Below are 23,396 nucleotides of genomic sequence, written 5' to 3'. Positions count from 1 at the left end.
CAACGAAAGCTACGCGAAATCGCCATCTCATCCAGCCCGTTCTGAGCACCGCAAAAGGCTGTGACGCACCCCGTGACGTCACATGGTTGCAGCGCCACCACAAGCCTTATTAACGCCGAACAGTCGGTTTCCATCTGGGATTCGCGGCCACGAGTGTCACCTTGCTTGACCTGTGCGTTCTCCTGTTATAGATCATCGAATCCTGCCCCGTGCAGTTGGCTCGTTGCCGCCAGGAATCAGCCGATCAACGAAAGCTACGCGAAACCGCCATCTCATCCAGCCCGTTCTGAGCACCGAAAAAGGCTGTGACGCACCTCGTGACGTCACATGGTTGCAGCGCCACCACAAGCCTTATTAACGCCGAACAGTCGGTTTCCATCTGGGATTCGCGGCCACGAGTGTCACCTTGCTTGACCTGTTCCTTCTCCTGTTATAGGTAGGCTGTTTATCTGGTTAGCCTTTTTGCTAATAACCTCTGTGGCTGTGGATCCCCGCAATTTGTGTAACGATGGGTGTTGACCTGTGTACTTATCGCGCTCGAATCGGCACGTTCTCTGCTTGTAGTGCACCTAAAATGTTCCGCCATGTTCAGTCTCAGCTGAAACTAACCACAATCAGCGCGCTATGCCCCAGGCCGTCTCTGCTTTTGGCGTTAACGTGTCTTACCTTGCTTTTACTCTGCGCGGGGGACGTGGAAGCTAACCCAGGCCCCAGGAATGAGGATGTGGTCACCCTCATAAAAGAATGTCACTACGAGACAACAAAAAGCTTGAACGATATCAATCAGCACTTGACTGCCTTGAAGACTCGTGTCACGGCCATTGAAAAAACTTTGAACAGCGTGGCGAAGTTCAAAGACAACTTTGACGCTGTCGCTGAATCTGTGAATGAAGTCAAGTCGAATATAAGCAAGACAAGTGGACAGCTCGTTGAAGTAGTTGACGATATGAATAACAGAATGAGGAGGAACAACCTTATCATCACAGGCCTTCCTGAGGGTGATCACGAAGGATACACAGAGACAGAGCAAATCGTCAGGGATTCATTTACTGACCACCTTAAGATTACAGCTGGAGATATCGAAAGGGCACACCGCTTTGGCCAACGTCGTCCCGGCTTTCACCGTCCAATTATTGTTAAGTTTCTTAACTTTAAATCTAAAATAGATGCCCTGCGCAACCCGTACAAGCTTAAAAACCTGGAGACACCAAAAGTTTGGCTTGAAGAAGATTTCTCGCCGAGTGTTCAATTCGCAAGAAAAAAACTTCGGGACTTCTCCAACAGCAACCGCACTGACAACGCCCGCTTTTCAGTGCGTTTTAACAAACTTCACCTACAAGGCAAGGTTTACCAGTTTGACCCAGCCAGTGGCTCGGTGGTTCAGGCGTCCTCAGACCCCGAACGATCTGCTGAATGATGTTTAGCGTCACAAAATCAGCGCCCTTCACCCATTGACTCATTTTCGATGCTTTTGGCTAACTTCCGTAGCCTATACCATAAGACTGACATCTTAAAAGCCATCATGCACACGTGCTCTGCAGAAATCATTATCGGTACCGAAACGGGGCTGTCTGAGGACGTCACAAGCAGCGAACTTTCGTTACCATCATCACTCGTCATCTTCCGCAAAGATAGAACCGGCTCCCGAGGTAGTGGTGTGGTTGTTGCGATAAACGAATTATACCACCCCTCTCCAATTTCAGTGGACTCACCTCTCGAAATAGTCTGGGCATCATGTCACATTGGTCATGTTGCTGGCGTCATTGGCGCTTGTTATCGACCCCCCGACAGCAATTCAGAGTTTTCAGAACTTCTTGGTGATGCCATTGAACAAGTTACACAGAAATTTCCTAATTCGCTTTTATTCTTAGGTGGTGACTTTAATTATCCAGAAATAGATTGGTCCACCCTGTCTGCCCTTCATGACAATAATCGATCTGAATGTATTCGATTTCTTCAGCTGCTCCTTTATCACAATTTAACACAACTTGTACATAAACCTACGCGGAAGGATCGGGTTTTAGACTTGGTCCTAACTAACAGCCCCGAAACCTGTAGCACACGCGTGCTAGAAAAAATCGGTGATCACAGGGTTGTCCATTGCTTGGTTTCACTTCCTACTACAAGGAAATTAAAAATTAAAAAACAGTTGCTGAACTATGCGCGTACCGACATAACAAAATGAACAGTATGCTACACACTTTCGCAGCGGAATTTTACGAATACTTTGACGACCGTACAACTAATGAAAACTGGCGTTTGTTCAGGGATAAACTTAAAGAAATTGAAGCTACCTGTGTTCCTAAACTAACAATAAGTTCTAGATCAGATGATCCATGGTTCACGCGAGACGTAAAACGTGCCCTGAACAAGAAAAAAAGGGTTTACAGAAAAGCAAGTCGCTTGAACTGTCCCCAAGATTGGGAAGTTTACGAAAACATTTCAGCAGAAACACACAGCATCATTTTTCAAGCGAAAGATAAATTCTTTAACGAAACGCTACCTAACCTCATGAAAACGGACCCTAAAAAATTTTGGAATATCGTGAACCCCAAAAGCACCCACTCAACAGCAGTATTAATGAGGGAAGACGGCAGCACCTTATCGGTAGAACACTCCGCTGAAAAATTCAACAAACACTTCACCACGGTATTCACTGACGAACTTCCACTGAATGATTCTATTTCACTGTCACAACTGCCCATTGAATACCCTTTTCCAGCAATCCTAATAACAGAGCACGGTGTAGCTAGCGTTATCCGTCGACTTCCCCTTAAAACCAGTCCCGGCCCCGATGGCATCAGCGCCAAACTACTTAAATTAACCTGTCAACATTCAGCTAAGTTGCTTGCTTTCATTTTCCAGCAATTCCTTGACTCTAGTTGTATACCAGATGACTGGAAATTGGCTAATGTGGTACCTATCTTTACGTCTGGTAACAGCAATCACCCCAACAATTATAGGCCGATTTCACTCACGTCCATTTCGTGTAAGTTACTAGAGCACATCATACACTCCAAGGTCATGCGTCACCTCAACCATAACAATTTACTTCTTCAAACCCAACATGGTTTTCGAGAAAAATTATCATGTCAGACTCAACTTTTCGAACTCGTGACAGACCTGCACACAGCTCTTCATATGTTCATCTGCATCGACGCGCTTTTCATAGACTTTTCTAAGGCTTTTGATCATGTTCCCCATAACCGGCTAATGTTAAAAATACGTCACCTCAGCCTCGACCAGAAAACGACTGCATGGATACAAGAATTTCTAAACAACAGGTCTCAGTCAGTTAAACTTAACAACTACATATCTCATCCTACCCGAGTAACATCTGGTGTGCCACAAGGCAGTGTGCTGGGTCTTCTTCTCTTTTTAGTATACATTAATGACATTGCATCTAACATAAGTTCATCAATTCGTCTTTTCGCGGACGATTGCGTTGTTTATAGGAAAATAACTTGCACAGATGACGTTGCAGAACTACAACAGGATCTTACCAGGTTAGGGGAATGGTGCAGCAAATGGCAAATGGAAATTAATGTCGAAAAAACCAAGCACTTAATGTTTAATAATATCACTTCTGCATGCTATAGCTCTTATAAAATAAACGATTCGATAATAGAAAAAGTCACGTCATTTAAGTATCTGGGCGTAATACTCACTTCAGATCTAAGCTGGACTGCTCACATAGAGTATACTACTAATAAGGCTCTCAAGAAACTCGGCCTCCTTAAACGTCGCTTGCATTTCACTAATAGGGACACAAGACTGCGCGCTTTCAATTCATTGATTCGGCCATCCCTAGAATACGCTTCAATCATATGGCATCCTCACCAAATCGGTCTTACTAACATGCTCGAAATGGTACACAATAAAGCTACTCGGTTCATCTCATCATCCTGCTCGCGTTTCATAAGTGTTTCTTTACTAAAAACGGACCTTGGCCTTACCACACTTGCTATGCGCAGGCGACTTACTCGACTATCGTTCTTTCACTCACTTTATCACAGCAACTCATCCTTCGCCCAGTCTCATATCTTTCCAGCCCCTCATACTTCATCCCGCCTTGATCATGCACACAAGGTGGCCCCCATTTTTGCTAGGACCAAGAAGTTTCAAAATTCGCCACTATCATTATGCATAATTGAGTGGAATTCTCTTCCACCTAACATCGCCGAAATAACAGAGCCTTCCATATTTAACTCCATGCTTCAAAGCTATTTTCATAGTGAAAAACGTGGCTGACCTGTGTTCGATTGCCCCCGTTTCGTCTGCTGTTTTTGCTCCCGATACTTATTCAGTGTTCTTCGATGTAATTTTCTTAAGTGTTTTCATTATTATTGTGCTAATCGATATGTACTCGATTAATGTTGGTGAACGTACTTGACTTGATGCTGTGATTCGATTTACTCGCTGTTTCCTTTTTATTGTTACTTTTCGGTATTCCGTTTCCGTTCATGTTGCTTGAAATGTACGTATTCACTTAAATCCCCCCCTATGTAATGCCCAATTGGGACTTTAGGGTATTGAAATAAATAAATAAATAAATAAATAAATAAATAAATAAATAAATAAATAAATAAAAATGATATGTTTTCGAGGTGTTCAGAAGTGTTAACAGAAAAAAAGTAACTTGGCCCGTCTCCCACTAAAAGGAACCTCGTAGAGATGCAGAGCAGGGAACTCTTACGCTGTGGCCTGTGCGGGGCTGTGCAGCGCGAGCAGTCGGTCAGTTGGTCGGTCGGGACAGCGTTAAACAGGCAAGTCAAAGAAAAAAGTTGTTTTGCATATAACACGGTGCCTCATCCTTGAATGCATCAAAAGGCTCGCTTCAGATAACTCTGCCAATTGAAACTCAGTGGCGCTGAGAAATCGCCGCCTTTAGGGCTTGACGTTCCATATGTCTAGATGGTCTCATAATCACCCTCTTATTTTTACGCTTCTTGACTGTCTTCTGAATGGGTGGTGTGTGCTGCGCGGAAACACTGAATAGAGACACTTCAGCGTGACTAAGCTTCAGTCTTCTCGCATGACTGTTGAGTGTGGTTTGGTATACAGGAGCATACTGAAAAGTAAAAAAGAATATATATCAGAAAGAGATACCGCAGATGACAGAAGCTGTTTTGTCTGCAGCAAGAAAACTGTATCATTTTTTTGTTGATATCTTGGAGGAACTTCGACAGCTGCTAGGACAGGAAGCAGATGCGTAAGAAAGCGTTTGGTGGTACCTTACATTTTTGAGATATTATAAATTACAGCCCTGAAACCGTGTGCCCTAGCGTCGCAGTGGACATGCCTCCATGTGCGTCAAAGCTATTACGTTATGGCCTAGCGACGGCACTGAAGTACCAAAGAATGCAATCATGTACACTCATGGAGTACAATAAATAAATGTATTAATATAACTGTGGAGGCACTGTAATGCTTCTTGTATTTGTAATTAGGCGGCTTGTTGGTAAAAGTCACGAAAGCATGTATCACAAACATGTGAATATTAAAAACATTTTAGTATTTTATGCTCTTTTATACTACATTTAGTTGTTCGGACATGGTATACGATGGCTGGTTGAAAGTCTGCCTTTGGAGAATGGTGAGGAAACCTCAGCAACATGGGATCAGAATAGTGTATTGAAGGTCCGGATCCAAACAATTTGCAGGCTCGTACAGGGTGGTAGCAATGAAATCTGTTGCGCTACATCTTCGCCGATGAGGTCCTATATTGTAGGCATGAGCACCTGATGAAGAACTTTGTCGGCAGGATGGGCACCTAGGTGCAATCTTGAGAGCGTGTCGTGCGTTGTGACGGCCTGAAGGGTGTCCACGTGCTGCGCACGCAACTTGTCGATGATCTGTCAAGTAAGTGGAGTTCAGGGATCAAGTTGCAAGGTCAGTGAGGGAAATTTCATCGGCCAAGTCTCGGTAGAACTGATGGGCAGGCGAGTGAAAACCTATTGATAATGGGGTAGTGCACAAATTAAATACAAAACAAACTGGAAAAGCATAAGCGTTTGTCTTGTACTTTTTTGTTTTGAACTTGTGCGCTACTCTAAGATGAATTAAGCCTTTCTAGTTCGATAAGTTTTCACTAGTATATTTGGCTATCAATCAGGCCACAGTAATAGACAACTACTTACTCTCCGAGCTGCGCCCTTAAGAGCAGAGCACGTTCTTTTCTTGGATCCACCTTGTATTAATTGTCCTGGGGTACCAGATCACAAAACATCGTTGTGACTGAGTGGAAATTTTGTAAGCGTTGTTTGGGTTAGACCCGTATGAGCTGAAATGACGAGTTCAAATCCTACTGCATGCGCGTTCGAAACTTTCAGTTGCGTGACTGCTATATCTAGCATGCCCGAGAAAATGTGTAGTCTCCCTAATACCAATGGAGTCTGTGTTCGTACACGTTTGAAGTATTGCTGCAATAGGGTGTCGTAACGTAAAAATAAAAATCATCAGTATGTTTCTGCGGGAAGTTAGGGGCCCTAAGGTTCACTAATAGGCAGAACGATCGAAAGGCGACAAGTAACAATTGTGTTTCACAACCCCTTAGCTGCCTGCCTAATGGGAAAGTATAGCTCACAATTGCTGGCATTTTTTCTTCTTGATCACTGTGTTTCTAATGGCTCAAGTAAAGCCAACTTTGAGTGTATTTTAACACAGAAGAGTTATGCTGGTGTCCAACAAGACTTTCGTGATGTGTTTCAGACGCGAAAACACTTTATCAAAAGAAACGCGATAATTATGCAAAGGAGAAAACGCAAAAAAAACTATTCCCTCACTGGGAGTTCATGCCGCCAACGACCCAATACATCATTCACTATCATGGCTAGCGGGCGTTTTACTCACTAAGCCACCACCAGAACCATGAAGAAGGCTGCGTTTACTCGCCTTTACTGTTCCCACCATGTTCTTTTTCGCAGGGTGGTGCCAACATTTTAAAACGAACGAGTCAAGTTGCGCGTGGTGTCCTAGATTAGCTCAGGCAGCACGTTGTTTTAATACCATCCCTTTTGGTGCGTTTCCGATAGCAGTGTAATTTTGTCAACGTTCGGACTCACCACGAGGACGCGGCTCACCTGGTTTTCGCACTACGCTTCATGCTCTCCTTGCGAGAAATCAAATCAGGGCTAAAATAAACACGTGACGCGCCTGCGTTTCTCTTCGCGTTTCACAAGACTTTTAAGGAGTGTATACCGATTACCTGTGTTAATTTTTTACTAGTCGCTGCTACATTTACACGGGATTTGCCGTAAGTGGTATTTGGGTATATGTTACCTTAAAAGGCCAGTAAACAGGCCTGAGGTTCGAAAGTTTTTAAAAAGAAGTATATGTGCAGTTTTTCTTTGCGAACATGCTGCCACAAGAATTTTGTGAATACGTGCTATATAAAGGAAGTTACATGGGCTAGATCATCCGTCTAAGCTGGTTTCGAATTTTCGCGCGGCCTCACCCATCTTCTCCCTTCCATGAATGGGAAAGCGTAGCCCATCGTCGTGACTCGCCCAATTCGGCAACGTGACACCATGTCAGCGATCGGCGTCGTCGGTGAACTCGATCAGTGGCACTTCCGCTTCATTGACGCCACCAGCCGCGGGTCAACCGTGTAAGCGTCAGGTGTGAAGTGTCGACCAGAAACGATCAGGTCCCTTACGTACGTCGTTGGATGGCCAATTCGCTCAGCCATGCAGCGCGCAGGGCCCCATCGTGAGGCACCCGGTGCCGATGCTTCTCCGCTGCCCAGTCGCTCTATTTGCAGCAGACGACAGAACAGCGCTTTTTACCCGTGTTGCTCATGTCAAAAATGAAGTACGTTCGCACGTGCGCACAGGCGCTGCAGTTGAGCCAGGAGTGTACACGTGCACGCGACAACTGTGAGGCTGGCTCTTTCACCGCAGTGCCAAGAAACAAGGGGCAGTTTCGTAGCTGTGGGTGGGAACAGGAATTGACGTTGACTTCATTACTGTTTTTTCACACCTGATTTAGACCAATCGGCGAGCTGCGTGCTACGTTACGTCACCGATCGCCGAGTTGACGTCACTGCGCGTCCAAGGGGGTCAATCAGGTGTAAGAAAGATGCACGGAAATTGTTTTAGGAGCGAAGCTCTTTAAAGCGGCACCCATTCGTCCCTCGTAGTCGTAGTCGTAGTCGTAGTCGTAGTGTGTAACAAGTGTTACATTTCGACCTTCAAGGTGCTGCTGGTGGGAGATTTCTCCTGTGCTTTGTTGAACAATAAAAAGTTCGCGGCGTGCGCGTTAACTAAAAGCCGAATGCTCCTGTCTCTTATTCCCCTTTAGCAGCCATTGGCATGTACGTTAAGCACTATCTGACAAGAAAGGGTTGCTACGTTATACTCGCTGGGTGTAACCTCCTTAGTTTTAGAAAGGTTTAGCGAGCGTTGAGCCGCAGTGCCATGAATACAGTGAACTAGTATATACCATGAACTCGAGGTGGTTAAAGGTGGGAAGTAGACCCGAAGCGCAAGCCGTAAGAAAGTGTGCGTGTGCCACCTCTCGTTTACTCCTTGGAATGTCCGCTGGATAGCGGTGCTTCTATATGGGGAATATATAATGAAAAGATGCGAGATGGTGGTACTCGGAGTGTTGAATTGATGGACGAACGGACACACAGACATATGCATGGACGGACGCACAAACAGACGCACGCACGGATGGGCGGATGGACGCATGGACGGCCACACAGATGGACGCATGGACGGACGAAAGCAAGAACGAATGGACGAACGAATGCTTCGCTCCACTCTACATCATTTACTCGGTGAATATGCTGCAAATCGTTTTTCGAAACAGAGGCTGTGCGCCGTGCGCACTGCTGTAATATTCAGAAAACGTGATCGTTGTGGTTTAATCTAAGAATTGCCGAGTTGTATGGGGGGGGGGGGGTTAAAAAAGTTGGGCCCTGTTCCCTGGCTCTTCAAGCCGCCGCAATGGTTGAATTATATTGTTGAGCGTTTGTCATAAGGACGGCGATGCACCGCTTTAAACTTGGATGGGCTCACATGAAGTGGGGCTACATCTGTTAAACTGCAGTGCACATTGTACTATCTCTTATATGTCGATGTCCTTTAAACACTTCTGTGCTACTCTAAAAACAAGTTTCATTCTGGTACACCGTAAGCCAAATTCGCGCAAAGTTGGACTAACTGTAGTGATTAAACTAACGGAAGAACGGTTAGACCAAAAAGGTCTACATGCTTGACAGTGCTTGTCATGCGTGACCGCCTCGCAAAGAGGGGGCCAACGGAGAGGGCAATAATATTCGGCTTCTGCTGATACAGCACTGCACTGCTCAGCCCTGTCGGCAATCACGCGAAACAGTTATATCGCTTTATGCCCTAGTGAAAGTGAAGTCCCATTAGGCGTATAGAAGCTGTTATGAGTAGCAAGTTCAACACGCGTTAGTGCACAATCCAAGCGCCCTCGCGTTTCCTCTATGCTGGCACAGAATCTGCGCCAGTTGAGTGAGCGGAGCAAACTGAGTGCGCCGCATTTCTTGCTTTTATCCGTTCTCGCCGACGCACTGAAAAAACAAACAACAAAAATTGAGCATCGCTGATTGGTTCCAGCAGCTTTGCGTCCACAGTCGCGTGACTGAAAAATTGGTCAGGAAGCGACTAGCCAGAGCAGTCGCTCTGCGATCGTTTGCGACCATTCGCTACTATTTGCGACCAGTCGCAAATGGTCGCGCGACCACTGCTAGTAGCCGGGGTGCACCAACCAGCCTTTAGTGGAATTACCGAGCGCCAAGCTGCTTTGCCGGCTTTCCTTCATAATCCCTACTGCTATGCTGGTGTTTGGGGGCTCGTGAATCAGCATCCCGAACACTGGTTCGGCCGACACGATGGAATGCCAGCTGATAATTCTGTAACTGGAGGTATGTAGATTAGGTGAATTCATCATAAAAGAACGGGGCATATTAGTGCTATGAATGAGACAAGGTAAATTTTCATGCACTACGCTGTCAATTTTTACAGTTTTTTTACGCCGAGCAGAAGTCTCTAACCGGCACTACTTGGGGGGGGGGGGGGGTCGAAATAATATTTTCATATATATCCAATGGTTCCTATCATTGGTGTGCATGTTACAAAAGAGTTCGTTCAGTGGATGTTGTGTTCTGTCGCAATGTTTTGTTCGATTGTAATTGATGTTCACTGTCTGTGAGAATAAATTTCTCTAAACATATTATTGAACTCCAAGTGAAATTGTGCTCAGTGAATACGTGGTCAGACAGTGCGAATTTGGAGCCGCCCCCGCAAGCGAGCCCCCTATATAGTACAGCAGAAGACATTAGGTTGCCCCGGCACGGGGCAAAGCTCAGTGTAAACACTGTGCGCCCCAGTGCGGCAGAAAAAAGGCTGATCTCCTGCAATTGACCTCCGAAAGAACCCCGAGTGAGGGCCACGATAATTCGACAAAGCTGGCCTGGAGCTTGAAGCAGTCGAACCTTGGCTCGGCCGAAAGGAAGACGCACACCGACTCTGTCTGGACAGAACCCACATTGGCGATACTCCGGTCTCTGGTGTCGTCACTCCCACGGCTACGCAACGAGGGCTCTAGCAAGTGTCAAGCGCAACTCCGGACCCCAACTGCCACCAAAGAAAGTATATTCGGACTTTATTGTTTTAACGAGCAGCAAAACCATATTGAGATTTGGACTGGTAATTAATGATATCGCACTAGAAGCAGCCGCTAGAGTTGTAACAATGTTGTCAGTACCTTTTTTTTTTAGTGTATTTCTTTTTTCATGTTTGATTGGAAGTAAATAGTGAAAGCGAAACGTGTCCGTGTGCATCCCTCTGGTCTCCATCACTTTACGGCCAGTGAAACTTCCCTGTGGTGTAGCGCGGGCGATCAGTGTTGGTGGTGTTTAGATTGAAATAGCAGTGCGTATGTATATATAGATGTGTGTGTGTGTGTGTACTGTATGCCCCATAGAGTTTTATAGAATAATGCCTAAAGGAGATTCTGGCACTAGTGTGTACGCGGGCTCCTTGAGTGGCACTTCTACCTGATTGGTATAATAGGAAGTACAGGCTTTGTATCTGCTTCGGGTGGATCGTGTTCTTGACAGTCGCAACGCTTGTTTGCCGAGTGTACAACAGAGCGAAATGAAGGTATGTTTAAATTAAACTTACTTTAATCTTTTGTATGTAAGTTTTATTGCGAAACGTTTTTGTTGTTATGCAGTTGAAGTCATACCTGCACAAATATAACCACTGAGGTAAGCATTGCTGTGTCACTGCGTTCCCGATTTCGAATCAAGATGTAATGAATTATTCTTTAGAGCATTGAAAAAAAAAAGTATTGCTTTGCTCTCGAAAGCACGCATTATATATTTATAGAAATAACAGTACGGTATTAAGTGAGAAACACTTAACGCTTCGTCTGCTGCGATGTCAGGTGCGTCTTTCCAAGTGGTTTGCCACCAACGCACCTCTCGTTTTGTTGTGAAGTCGAGTCAGAGGAACATGGCGGTGCGTCTACCTAGCTTCCCTGTCGTTATGCAGTCGAGTTAAACGAGCTTTGGCAAAGCGCGCTAACAAAAAAAAATGGCAGCATATCCATGGAGTGAATGATGGATAGTGAGGCGAAGCATCCGTCCATCCATTCGTTCTTGCTTCCGTCCATCCATGCGTGCGTCTGTGTGGCCGCCCGTGCGTCCATTCCCCCGTCCGTGCATCCGCACGTTTATCTGTGCGTCCGTCCCTGCTTTCGTCCATGCATTCGCCCCTGCGCCCATCCATGCGTGCATTCGTCCGTGCAGCCATCCATGCGTCCGTCCATGCATCTGTGTGCGTGTCCGTTCGCCCACCTATTCAACACTCCAAGTACCACCATCTCGCATCATTTTATCATATATTCCCCATATAGAAGCACCGCCATCAAGCGGGCATTACAAGGACTGAACGAGAGGAGGCACACGTACACTTTCTTACTGATTGCGTTTCGTGTCTACTTCCCACCTTTAACCACATCGAGTTCATGGTATATACTAGTTCACTGTATTCACGGCACTGCGGCCTAATGCTTACCAAGCCCTTCTAAAACCTAGGAGGTTCCGCCCAGCGAGTATAACGTAGCAACCCTTTCTTGTCTTCCATGCGTTGCTGAAAAGTAAAAAATTCGCAGCGTGCGCGTTAAATAAAAGAGGAATTCTCCTCTCTCTCATTTCCCCTTAGCAGCCATTGGCATGTACAATGAGCACTATCTTTTATTGCTCAACAACGCACAGAAGAAATCTCTCACGGCCACCACCTTGGAGGTCAAAATATTATGCTTGTTACACACTACTACTACGGCTATGAGGGACGAACGGGTGCCGCTATAAGGAGCTTCGCCCATAAAAACCATAAAAAAAAGAACCGTGAACTCGATATAACACTTTGCACTGGCATGAGACGCTACTTCAATACGCTGTGGTAAGTGGACGACGCTCAGCTGAAACTGTCAAATACGACTCATAAAGCTTTGATGCCAATCTGAATCCTAGAGGTCTTCATCCTCTTTGAACAACAATGGTGTGGTTTCAGTTCTTTGCACGGCACCCCACTGCCCGCGCTACGGCAGAACGAAACCGAAACTGTACAAAAGGATCAGTAGATAGCTCGCTAGCAAACACGATCCGATCCGAAGCCGGTACTTCCCACAATTCTAATGGGGGTACACTATTGCACGCCAGATTCTGCTTCCGGTATTTATATATGAAACTATACGGCATGCCTCATATACTGCGTTCTTAAGCGCTAATTAAGGGGAAATAAGCAGAAAAGGCTACCTACAGGAGCAGGGTTGCATTTTTTTTTTCTCAATTCGTCCAGGCAGTTCAACATTTAGTCACGCTGGAGCATTTCACGAACCCCACATTTAAACCAAGTGGCGTAAGTGTTAGTGGGTAATAGTTGAACGCTTGCAGTTTCTCTTAATTAGTGCAAAATTTATTCAGTCTGAGGCAGCCCATTTAGTCCCCTAAAAGACCAACGACATAGCGTACTTGAGGTCTTTTCGGCTTAGAGTGTCGAATACCATTTGCTATGACGGAGGCATCAGCCCTGTTTTATATCGCTTGACCAATTATTTCGCCACTGCAATTCTCAGCAATCGAATCACTTTTACAGTTCATTCTTGTGAAAACCGCAAGCAACGTCAATGACACAATGTAGCATAAATGTAACGTACCAATGATGACGAAGTGTTTTCGACAAGCAAACGTCTTCCCATCGAAACTTCGACTGGCCTGTCTGAAACTCTTGCGAATATTTATGTACCTTCTCTAGAACAATGCGTTCATATCAATGCCCTGCCAGATTCGCTTCTACACTATATATTTGTTAGTATAACATTGCTGCTTTGAGGTAAACATATTTATTGCATCACGCAAAAATTTATGTGCCCGACAGCTTAGTAGCAGCCACGTTTGCTAGTGCTAGTTTTTACATAAATTCTGCTAGTTTGTACATAAATTCTTATCTGCAATCAACTATGGTATAGCCGTTAGAAAGCGTGACTGCTTGCGCTTTCTAATCTTGAAGTGCATAGGCAAACAAGGCATTTGCACTTGGACTTCACGTGATTCCACAAAAAACTTCTGTTAATGCTTTATAGGAATTTAGGTTAATTTTAACGCATTTACAAGAAAAAAAACTCCAAAAACTTGAATCATTGAGATATCTGCGAAACATTCTTGAGAATTGAGAAATGTGTGCGGCTATATTTAGCCAGCTTTTCACTGAAAGCGAAATAGCATTCTAAAAACTAGTTAGGAAAAATCTATCATCATTTAGGCGATCAGCAAACCTCGTAAGTGGTTATAAGGCTAAAGTTAGTGCATTACTCAGCGAAAGATAATTTATTGGTAGGCAGAAGGTCGGTCATAGCTACTACTCTGGCATGAAAGAAATGTGCGTCATAAGAACTTCTTGGTAGGGCTCGCTAGTCATACATAGCCAGTTTAGCACGAAGGTTTGTTGTAGGTTTGTCTCAGCGGATCCCTTTTGCCGAATTATGAGCTCTAAATTCTGCTCTTTTACCACTTTCTTTACCGTGTTATGGCTGGCAATGTTTGTGGAAAAGTCAGTGTGCCCTAACGGAAAAGTAAGTATGAATTTATGATTACAAAGAATGAAAGGTCTGTGATGGAGTGACGTACTCTGCCAATAACCTGTGTGGCACATCTTACAATTGTTCCTGAACCAATTGCGACAACCATCTAATCGTATCTGGCCTGTTCCTTGAAAATAAGCACAAATACACCATAGCGAGAGAGATATTAATATTGTTCTTATGTAAACGTATTAAGAACATATACATGCGTTTATTTTAGGCGCAAATGACATGTCGTGGTATGCGTAGCCGTATTACTTTAGTATGATAAGAGCTCGGTTTAAAACACGAGAGACACATGTGTGCCGATAGTATCAGGTTAACAGTATTTTGGCGTGTTTTTTTTCATAAAACGAAACACTAAGTACATAGAGTTCCTTCGGATAACGCGTTCGATGCTCTACCATTGAGCTACCACGACAGCTAGAGTTCCTTGAATTTACTGCTGCGGTGGCAGCCTTCACGCACAGTAGCATTGCAATGCAGGTACACAACATCGAAAAGGCGTAGTTCGGACGTGACGAGCAACCTGTTTGTGACGATCATGTGAACCTGATGAAATGCAGCAAGGAACCACTGCTTGTAGGCGGAAGGGTTCCAAGCTGCTCTGTGTAAGAGCGAGAAAGGTGGGCTTACGGCGAGCCATCACCGTCAAGACGATGACTACGATGAAGCATCAAGTCGACTACTCTACTTTACAGGTAAAAAATGCGCGAGTAGAGAAAAGACACCAAAGAAGAGGAGCACCTAAAAAGGTCGAGTGCAAACTACGCAAACTACCAGCTGTTCTATTCACTGTAGATTGTCAGTTAAATAGCGAAACTGGACACAGCTGCACAGACGCGTTGAGGTACATCACGGGCTAACGCACCTTCTTCATTTTTGATCGATACCTGGGGTTTAACGTCCCAAAAGCTCCGTATGTATATGAGATACGCCATAGTGGAGGGTTCAGGAAATCTCGATGACCTGGAGTTCTTTAACGTGCACCCAAATCTGAGCACACGGGCCCACAGCATTTCCGCCTCCACGAGAAGTGAAGCCACCGTAGCCGGGATTTGATTCCGCGACCTGCGGGACAGCAGCCGAGTATCTTTGCCACTAGACCGCCGTGGCGGGGCGCACCTTATTCATTAAAAAGAACACTTTTGATAACCACCATGGAGTTGGCATGATGTTTTCTGCACCCAAGGAACTTAAGAGGTTGTGCTCGCGAATTTCGAGCGGTGAAGAGTGCGATAGCCTATGTAGCAAGAAGCATACCAACCCGATGGTACAATGCGATGTGGGAGTGGTGTATGAAATTCCGATTTCTTGCGGCAATTCTTATGTGGGCTACACAAGCCGCTGCGTAAACGACTGTTTACGGGAACACCAGCTGTCTATAAAAATAACGAAATGGGTGATTTGCCTGCCCACTCCGTAGTCTGTGCATGTGAAGCACTATTTTAGCAGAATAAAATACTGGGTCATAGCACAAACATGTGTCCTCGTGAGGTTTTTGAAGCGTTCTTCGTTACCAAGAAATAGTATATCTGTGCAACTGAGGCCTTAATATCGTTCTACGAAGCCGGAGTGTCCTTTTTGATGAATAAGGTGCGTTAGCACGTGATGCACCTTGACGCGTCGGTGCAGCTATGTTCGGTTTCTCTATTTAACCGACGATCTACAGTCAATAAAACAGTTGGCAGTTTGAGCTCGACCTTTTTTAGTGTCCCTTCTTTGTAGTGTCTTTTCTTGATTTACGCAATTTTTTCCCGTAAAGTAATAAACCAACTAGCCCCTCAAGACGTGCTGATTGACTATTCTACCTAATGGCTGAATGGAACTCCGTCAAGACAGAACGCCGACGCATTGCATCACAACACCAACGCTAGAGTAAAGACATCGTCCACTGCGTCTCCTATTTGCCGCGAGATCGAGCGGTGTCGCCGCAGGGCGGCAACTGGCTGAAGGGCGCAAGTGTGGATTGCTCCGTGCGTCGTCTGCTAGCCACGTCACGTTTCTAGGTGCGTGCACGTCAGGCACGTTTTCAAAGGTTGGTTTGTCCAGTCATGTCGGTGTGAGTGTAACTGCTATTATGCACGCCTCAAACGTCCTAAAAGAGAATTTTGTCTTGCTCGGTTGCTAATGCATTGAAATATTATTAGCGAAGGCAACTTTCCAGAGCACTGTTCATTGTCGTCGTACCCCCTATTCACCAGAATAATTTCGAAGTGGGTGTCGCTTTCTGCTTCAAGCACATCGTAAAACGCTTTCCGCATTCTCCCAAACATGAACACATGGAGCGCTTCAGTGACTGAGTTTTAAACAAAAACTAACCTCTAGGCCACAGATTTGCGCGATGTTTGTAGGCGCACAACTACAGTACTGTATTTTATCGATTAGGCCTGACTTGTGTTTATCTGTAAACTATGACAATTCCGTACTTACAGTATACTTCATGTAAAGTGCCGTGCGCAACCGCGTGCTTATGTTTAAGAACCATTGCAAGAGCCTGGAGGCTCAAAGTTATTTCAGACGTCATGCCCTAACAACGCCTCCTTAAAATTATGCCTGGAACGTGAGTCGCGAACGCGCTGCCCTACCCTCTGATCTTACCCTCCGCCTCCGGTACGGAGGCGAGCGTCTCCGACGGCCACCCCCTGCGAACACAGCGATTCTCTCACAGTTGCCTCCGAGCAGCCGTGATGTCACGTGACAGAGCGGTACGGAGGCGAGCGGTCTCACGCAGCGGCCGGTCGCAACCCAAGGCAGGAGGCATGGCATCCGAGATTGCTTGCTGGCAGGAGGCTCCCAATTGAAAAGAGAGTGACGTTCCAGGCATAATTTTTCTAGGAGGCACTAGCCCTACATTTATTGTCGTACATCGTCAGTAAAAATTCTTTATTTTTTACATGGACTTGAGCGTTTGCAGGACATTGTTATTGACCGACGGAATGCAGCGGTCAGTCCCCCCTTCCTCCCCCCCCCCTGCAAAACCACGTGGTTTTAACCACGCATTTTTCATGCTGATGGGCATCAAAAAGGCTCTGAAAGTCTGCTCTACCATCTTTCGCTGTCACTGTGCTACGCGTTCCACGCAGGCCTGGCGGTTATTTGGGGGTGCTGCAAACCATTGCAGGTTCTCTTGAGCTATGGCGACGTGAGAAGTGTGGCTAGTCTCGCTAGCAGCAAGCGACAGCAGCTGCAGTGGGAGATGTGTCAACCGGTTTTGGCCATACCGCCAAGCGAGGCACAGTGCCGTTCGTCAGTCGACTAAAAAGCCTAGCTAAGTGACTTCGCTAGGCGGAAACATTCAGCTGCTAATCCACCAGTTGTAAGACATTGCGCGTGCTTCACCGATGCTGCGGCTGACGTAATTTATTATTTATTCTAAGGCTTTATGAATGAGATGGCGTATTCAACGACCAACTCACTACGCAATTAACATTGTGCGTGGCCAAGTTCTCGTGATACTGTTTTAAAACGCTTCATTACACTTGTTAGCACATTTCTTTAGGCGACATAAAGCGTGCACAGGTCAGTTTGTACGGCATTTTCAAGCACCGCAAAGCTGTGGGACAGAAAACTGGGCAGCTAGACTCAGAGGCTGGGTTAGAATTGAATTTCACACAATATTTTAATATATTGCGTTATTTTTTTATCATTTCGCGTGATCGTGGTCACCATGGGGCGTAGCCAGGGGCTGGCACACCAGGCACATGCTCCTCCCCCGAAATGTTCGCCGTCATGGCATAGACAGCAAGAAATGGCCATTTTAAGCGGGTGCCCTGCCAAAATCTCCCCCCCCCCCCAAAAAAAAAAATTGTGGCTACGCACCCAGTGGTGACGCACGCTAGTAGCGGCGAGCAAACACGGCGCCAACAATGGCCTTTCTGGTGATCTCATACCAGCTTTGACTGAGAAAGTAATTTCAGCCGTAGACAATAGACACGTTATGCTAACTGCATCGCATTAGCTAAATCACTAATGTGAAATTAAGTACACAAACGTACTCATGTAGCACACCTTCAATAATTAACACACTAGAAAGCAACTCCACTCACCTAGTCTTATCACAATTGAGAAGAATCAGCTTACGACGCAGCAATACCGCTGAATACCACCAAATAACCTACAGGTGCTTTGCAAATCCAAATTCAAGATGGGAGCTGACAGATGGAAACAATGTAGTGAGATAATCAGGGTGAAAAGTGGCAGTGCCTTAGACAGGCTCGCCTAAGTTTCGATAGGAGGACTTATCTTTTTGAAAGGCGCCGTGTCATCCTTGGCGTGTTAGTTTTAAGGGGGTTAGTAGTGACGTCATATTCTGGTGCTGGCACTTGTCACTGTTGGTAATCGCTGCCTGAAAAGAAGAAAAAAAAACCCTCTAAAGCAGAGAAGGGCAGTCCTCGCTTCATTTAAAGTTAGGTAGTAATGATTGAAAGTGTCCACGAAGGGTGAAAAAAAAAAGTTACGGCTTTGCCGTAAAGGCGAAGCAATGAAAGCGATAGCAACAAATTGCAAGGTCAAGCGCAGAATGGAAAGCAGATAAGAATGTGGCCCGCGTTTCTCACGCGCAAATGACGCACAAAACGTACTCACAGGTACAGATGCGCGGAAATAAGCGTCTCAGTTGTTAGTTTGCTGTGTCTGAAAAGCGCGTGCTTTTCGCAAACAGAGACTGAAATGATTGCAGTGACCATTCTGCGCTTGGTAGCTACAACAGAACCGTTCCAGGTAAGGGCCGAGGTCAGCCAGAACGTACGATCCTCCCCACGAGATAAGGGCGCATGAGGGAGCGTCACCCCTGTGTCTAAGCGGGGCAATGTACGCATGATAGATGAGAGCGTAGGCTGTCGCGCAATGTGGCGACGCGCGCTCAATGCGCTATCTTGCTGGTAATGCTGAAAACACGATAATTCCCAAAGTCCCGTCAGCAGAGGTAAGTGGTAGATGCAAATAGCTTGTCGTTGGCGTTTTCAAGGACGTGCTCCTCAGTAGGTAGTGCTTAACGCGTCGAATTCACGACGGTATATATATATATATATATAAGGGAAAGAAGTGTATAACTAAGGGCTCGTTTTTCCGTGTTTTAACACAATATTAATGAGATCTAACAGACAGCAATGCCAAGGAATGTACAGGGGAAGTTATTAGAACCAATGGAATGTAAATAAGAAGAAAGAAAAGTGGATGAAAAAATAGTGGATGAAAAAATAACCAGCCGACATCGTAGCTTTGATTCCTGCTCACGACTGGTTATTTTTTCATCCACTTTTCTTTCTTCTTATTTACTCTCCATTAGTTCTAATAACTTCCCCTGTCCATTACTTGGCATTACTGTCTGTTAGATCTCATTGATATATATATATATATATATATATATATATATATATATATATATATATATATATATATATATATATTGTGTGCATTTGTTACTTACATCGTTTTCATCCCTGCATGATCCCGATCACCATTATCCGCTTGTCTTTTTGTCCTCATTGCCACTTTGTGTAGTGGCTCTGGCCGTTCGTTTTGAGAGGTCTTTTCTCAAGTAAACGCTGACGCAACCAAGACTACCAAGACTTCATAATATATATATATATATATATATATATATATATATATATATATATATATAATTGCAGAGAATAAATTCTTGGACGCCAGTAAACAGTATAATAAAAAGAAGATACACGCCAAAAAACAGAAGTGTTTCATACACACCAAAAACAGAAAAACAGAGTGCTGTTTATATACATGTGCATATCAAAAAGATACAAATATGAAAACCGGCATGAAAGGCGATATATGGGCATATATATATGCAAGTCACACAATTTGAAGGGCACCTAATTTACGAGTAAAAAGATATTGCTTCCATGCGCGAGCACGTGGCGAGCACGTTGTTTGCAAATAAAAGATAAAACGCATAAAAGATAAAGCACATAACATGAAGAGTAGTCCGACCGGTAAACACAAGGAAAAAAAGAAAAAAAAACTATAACTAATAATAAAAAAATTACAAAGACGTTACAAAGCTGCTACGTAATCAACCGATACAGACAATGTAGTGCGACTTGCTGAGCAAGGTTCAAAAAAGATGGACAGGGTGATACAGGTTACGCAGATAGGCTACTAAGTTTTCCTACGTTTTCATTTAGACCAGATGCGACAGCGTCGAACTTATAGATGAGGAATGATTCACGGGCTTCTCTATCATAATTTGTGCGGAAACCAGATTCTAGTAATGTGGCCTGTAGATTTTCAAGAGTAGTCAGGGAGGTGCACGTGTCTTGAAATGGGCAAGTGGGGCAAGGTGTTAGCATGAGATTTATGGTTGCTAAAACATAGTCTAAAATGTCCTTCTGTGTGACCAATGTACTGTATTTCACATAGCGTGCATTCTATCAGGTATATCACGCTCCTAGAATCGCAGTCAAGATTGCGTTTGATTTTTATGAAAAACTTGGAACCAGTACTGGTGACCTGTTGGTATGTGCGCATGTACGGGCATACTTTGCATCGCAGTTTTTGGCAAGGATGGCACCCGATCGTGTCAGGACTGTAGGCTTTCGACGATGATGACGATGAGAGTATGTCTCGAATAGTTTTAGCTTTGCGATACACTGTTTTAGGTGGTTCGGTGAAAATAGTTCTTAAGCGTTCACTTTGCATTAGAATATTGTGGTGCTTTCTCAGCACACTCGAAACACGCGGAACTGACGCAGAATGGGTGAGGACTAAGTTTGTGTGCGGTGAGGAAGTTGAGTTTTTAGCAGCGCACAACAGCGTTCTACGATTATGCATGTCGGCACTTTTTACTGCGTCATCAGTTAATTGCGGCGGATATTTTCGTTTGACTAGAGCATCCTTTAGTGTTCTGTAATTTTTCAAAACTCTGATTGCTCTGAGCAGATTCTCTTAAAGCGTAAGGCCTGACTGTAAGGGATGCTAGTTTTGCAATGTTTCACGTGGCTACTGTCAAAGTGCAAATACTGTTGCCGGTCTGTAGGCTTCCTGCACAGAGCAGTGGATAGCTTATCATTTACAATCGAAATGCTTACATCAAGAAAACTAAGCGTTGATGTGGAATAGGTGCGAGAAAATGATATTGATGGATGGGCATCATTAAAATCAGATATGAGGGAAAGCAACTCCTGTTCACCATACGGCCAAATAAGGAAAATGTCGTCAATGTAACGTTTCTAATAAAAAGGTTTCAGCGCGCGAGTATGGAAAAATTGCCTGTGAAGCTGGCCCATGAATATATTGGCGTAGTTGGGTCCAATACGCGTACCCATTGACGTGCCGCTAACTTGGACGTAGTGTTGCCCTTCAAATTGAAAGTTATTTAGCTCTAAAATGAGCCTGAGAAATACTGCTAATGTGTTGTTGTCGATAAATTTACCCGGTGATGCTGCTTCATAGGACATGGCGACTGCTGCTATTCCGTCTAAATGCGGAATGTTGGTGTATAAAGACGCTGCGTCTAGCGTGACCAAAAAGGAACCTTGAGGAATAATCAGATCAATTATACCAGAAACAAAGTTGGTAGTGTCCCTTACGTAAGACGGAAGTGACGCTGGGATACTACTGATCAAAGAATCGACATAGCTGGACAATTTTTCTGTGACAGTACCTATACCTGAAATAATGGGACGGCTGGGGTTGTTTATCTTGTGGATTTTAGTCAAAAGGTAAAAACGACCGGGAACATGACTTAGGGGAATAAGAGAATGAATCGCATTGTCAGGCACCTTTTTTGTTTTCCAGAAGCTCTAGCTAAGTGCTATGGACAACAGATTTAAATTGTTCAGTGAGGTCGTGATTCAGACGCTCGTAAAAACTCGTGTCTGCGAGCTGTCTTTGGGCCTCTCCTTCGTAATCAGACTTGTTCATTACGACAACAGCCCCACATTTGTCCGCATCCTATATATATATATATATATAGACGCTGACGCCGGCGGCAAGAACCAGCTGATCCAGCTGAGGGTGTAAAAAGAAATGAGGGAAAAAGGAACGACGAAACACACAAAGTAGCTTCAAAGCGGTGGCTGTTTTAGCCACGAACAAACGAAAGAGCTTGAACCTTCGAAGCCGGCAGACGGTCACCACGTCCGGCCGCCACAAAGGGTTGCCGATGATAGCAGCGTTCGCCTGTTTCTGTACACATCAAAAAGAGACGCACAACAAGAAAGCATTCAGAAGCCGGGGAAGAAGCAGGCAGCGTACTTTTAAATGCCAAGATGTCGAAGGCAAACGATACCAAAAGAGGTCTGAAGAGCACGTGTTTAATGGGAAAGGTCATTGGCAAAAATATGCTTTTAGCATCCCCGTAGGTGGCCCGCTCAGTGGAATTGATTCACGAGTTTGGTTGTCGGCGTGTTGGCGGTATGTTGGCAGTGTGGAAGTATGTACTATCGGCATCAAATGAAACGCGAAAAGTGGAGCACGTGGCACAAGCCTTATCAATGGCATAGTGCGTACCATCGACCAGTCATTGGCACAGACAGGCCCGCGCATCCGGTGTGGCAGCACTGCGCGATCCCCGTATAGTGTAATATTTCTGCTTGTGTTCCAGGTATGGTATTTGAAAGGAGCAAAAAAAAAAACAGAGTGTAAACTACTGCAGCCGAAGGCAGTATTTTAGCACGGTTTGTCATCACGGAATTCATTATCATGAAATTCCTGGCTAATTCTATTTATGGTAGACAAAAGTCGGTTCATAATGCTGATAATTTCACGCTTTTCCACTTCGCGCCGGTAAATGGAAACAATTCGCGCTCTCTCTTCCGAAGAAACGCTCGGCATTTCCAGGTAAAGTGACGCGTTTTCGGGTCGGTCTCTGACAGAAGGGCGCAGTTGAAGCAGCGCTGGCGAACGAGATGCGGTGATCATTTGAAAATCAACGACAAACCGAATAATTTTTTTATTGCGCCAAGTCACTGATTGCACTTTGACGCTGAAGTAAAAGCAAGGAATTGCGAGTGATACAATCAAAAGCGCCTGGCACGCCCACGATGCAGTGCTGCCAAACCGGATGTGCACGCCTGTCAATGATGATGACTGGACGGCCAACACTATACCGTTTCTAACGCTTGAAACTACTATCAAGCATGCATCTACTAGCATGCATCTACAAGCATGCATCTACTGCATGCGGCGTCAAATGAAACCGGAACTTTTCCGCTGTTCGGGTTTCATTCGACGCCGATAGTAGATGCATGCAACCTGCCCAGAAATTGCGTCTCTTCACCAGAGTGTGGGTAACATAGACATTC

General features: G+C 45.0%; 1 protein-coding gene across 5 annotated transcripts in view; it reads left to right on the top strand.

Annotated features, from left to right (window-relative positions):
- The first annotated feature begins 13,907 nt into the window (after positions 1–13,907).
- Positions 13,908–23,396, top strand: part of LOC119167607 (uncharacterized) — a 234,744-nt gene continuing 225,255 nt past the window's right edge. For 2 of the 5 annotated variants that reach the window (XM_075866040.1, XM_075866039.1), the window contains exon 1: positions 13,909–14,115. In XM_075866040.1, the coding sequence (XP_075722155.1) occupies positions 14,026–14,115 (90 nt within the window). In that variant the 5' untranslated portion in view covers positions 13,909–14,025. Of the gene's footprint in view, positions 14,116–23,396 lie in introns of all 5 variants that reach the window. The other 3 variants (XM_075866038.1, XM_075866037.1, XM_075866042.1) reach the window with 2 other exon arrangements.

The sequence above is a fragment of the Rhipicephalus microplus genome, chromosome 6, assembly GCF_043290135.1.
Source record: "Rhipicephalus microplus isolate Deutch F79 chromosome 6, USDA_Rmic, whole genome shotgun sequence".
Classification (NCBI taxonomy): domain Eukaryota; kingdom Metazoa; phylum Arthropoda; class Arachnida; order Ixodida; family Ixodidae; genus Rhipicephalus; species Rhipicephalus microplus.
This window is presented reverse-complemented; position numbering and strand designations above follow the sequence as displayed.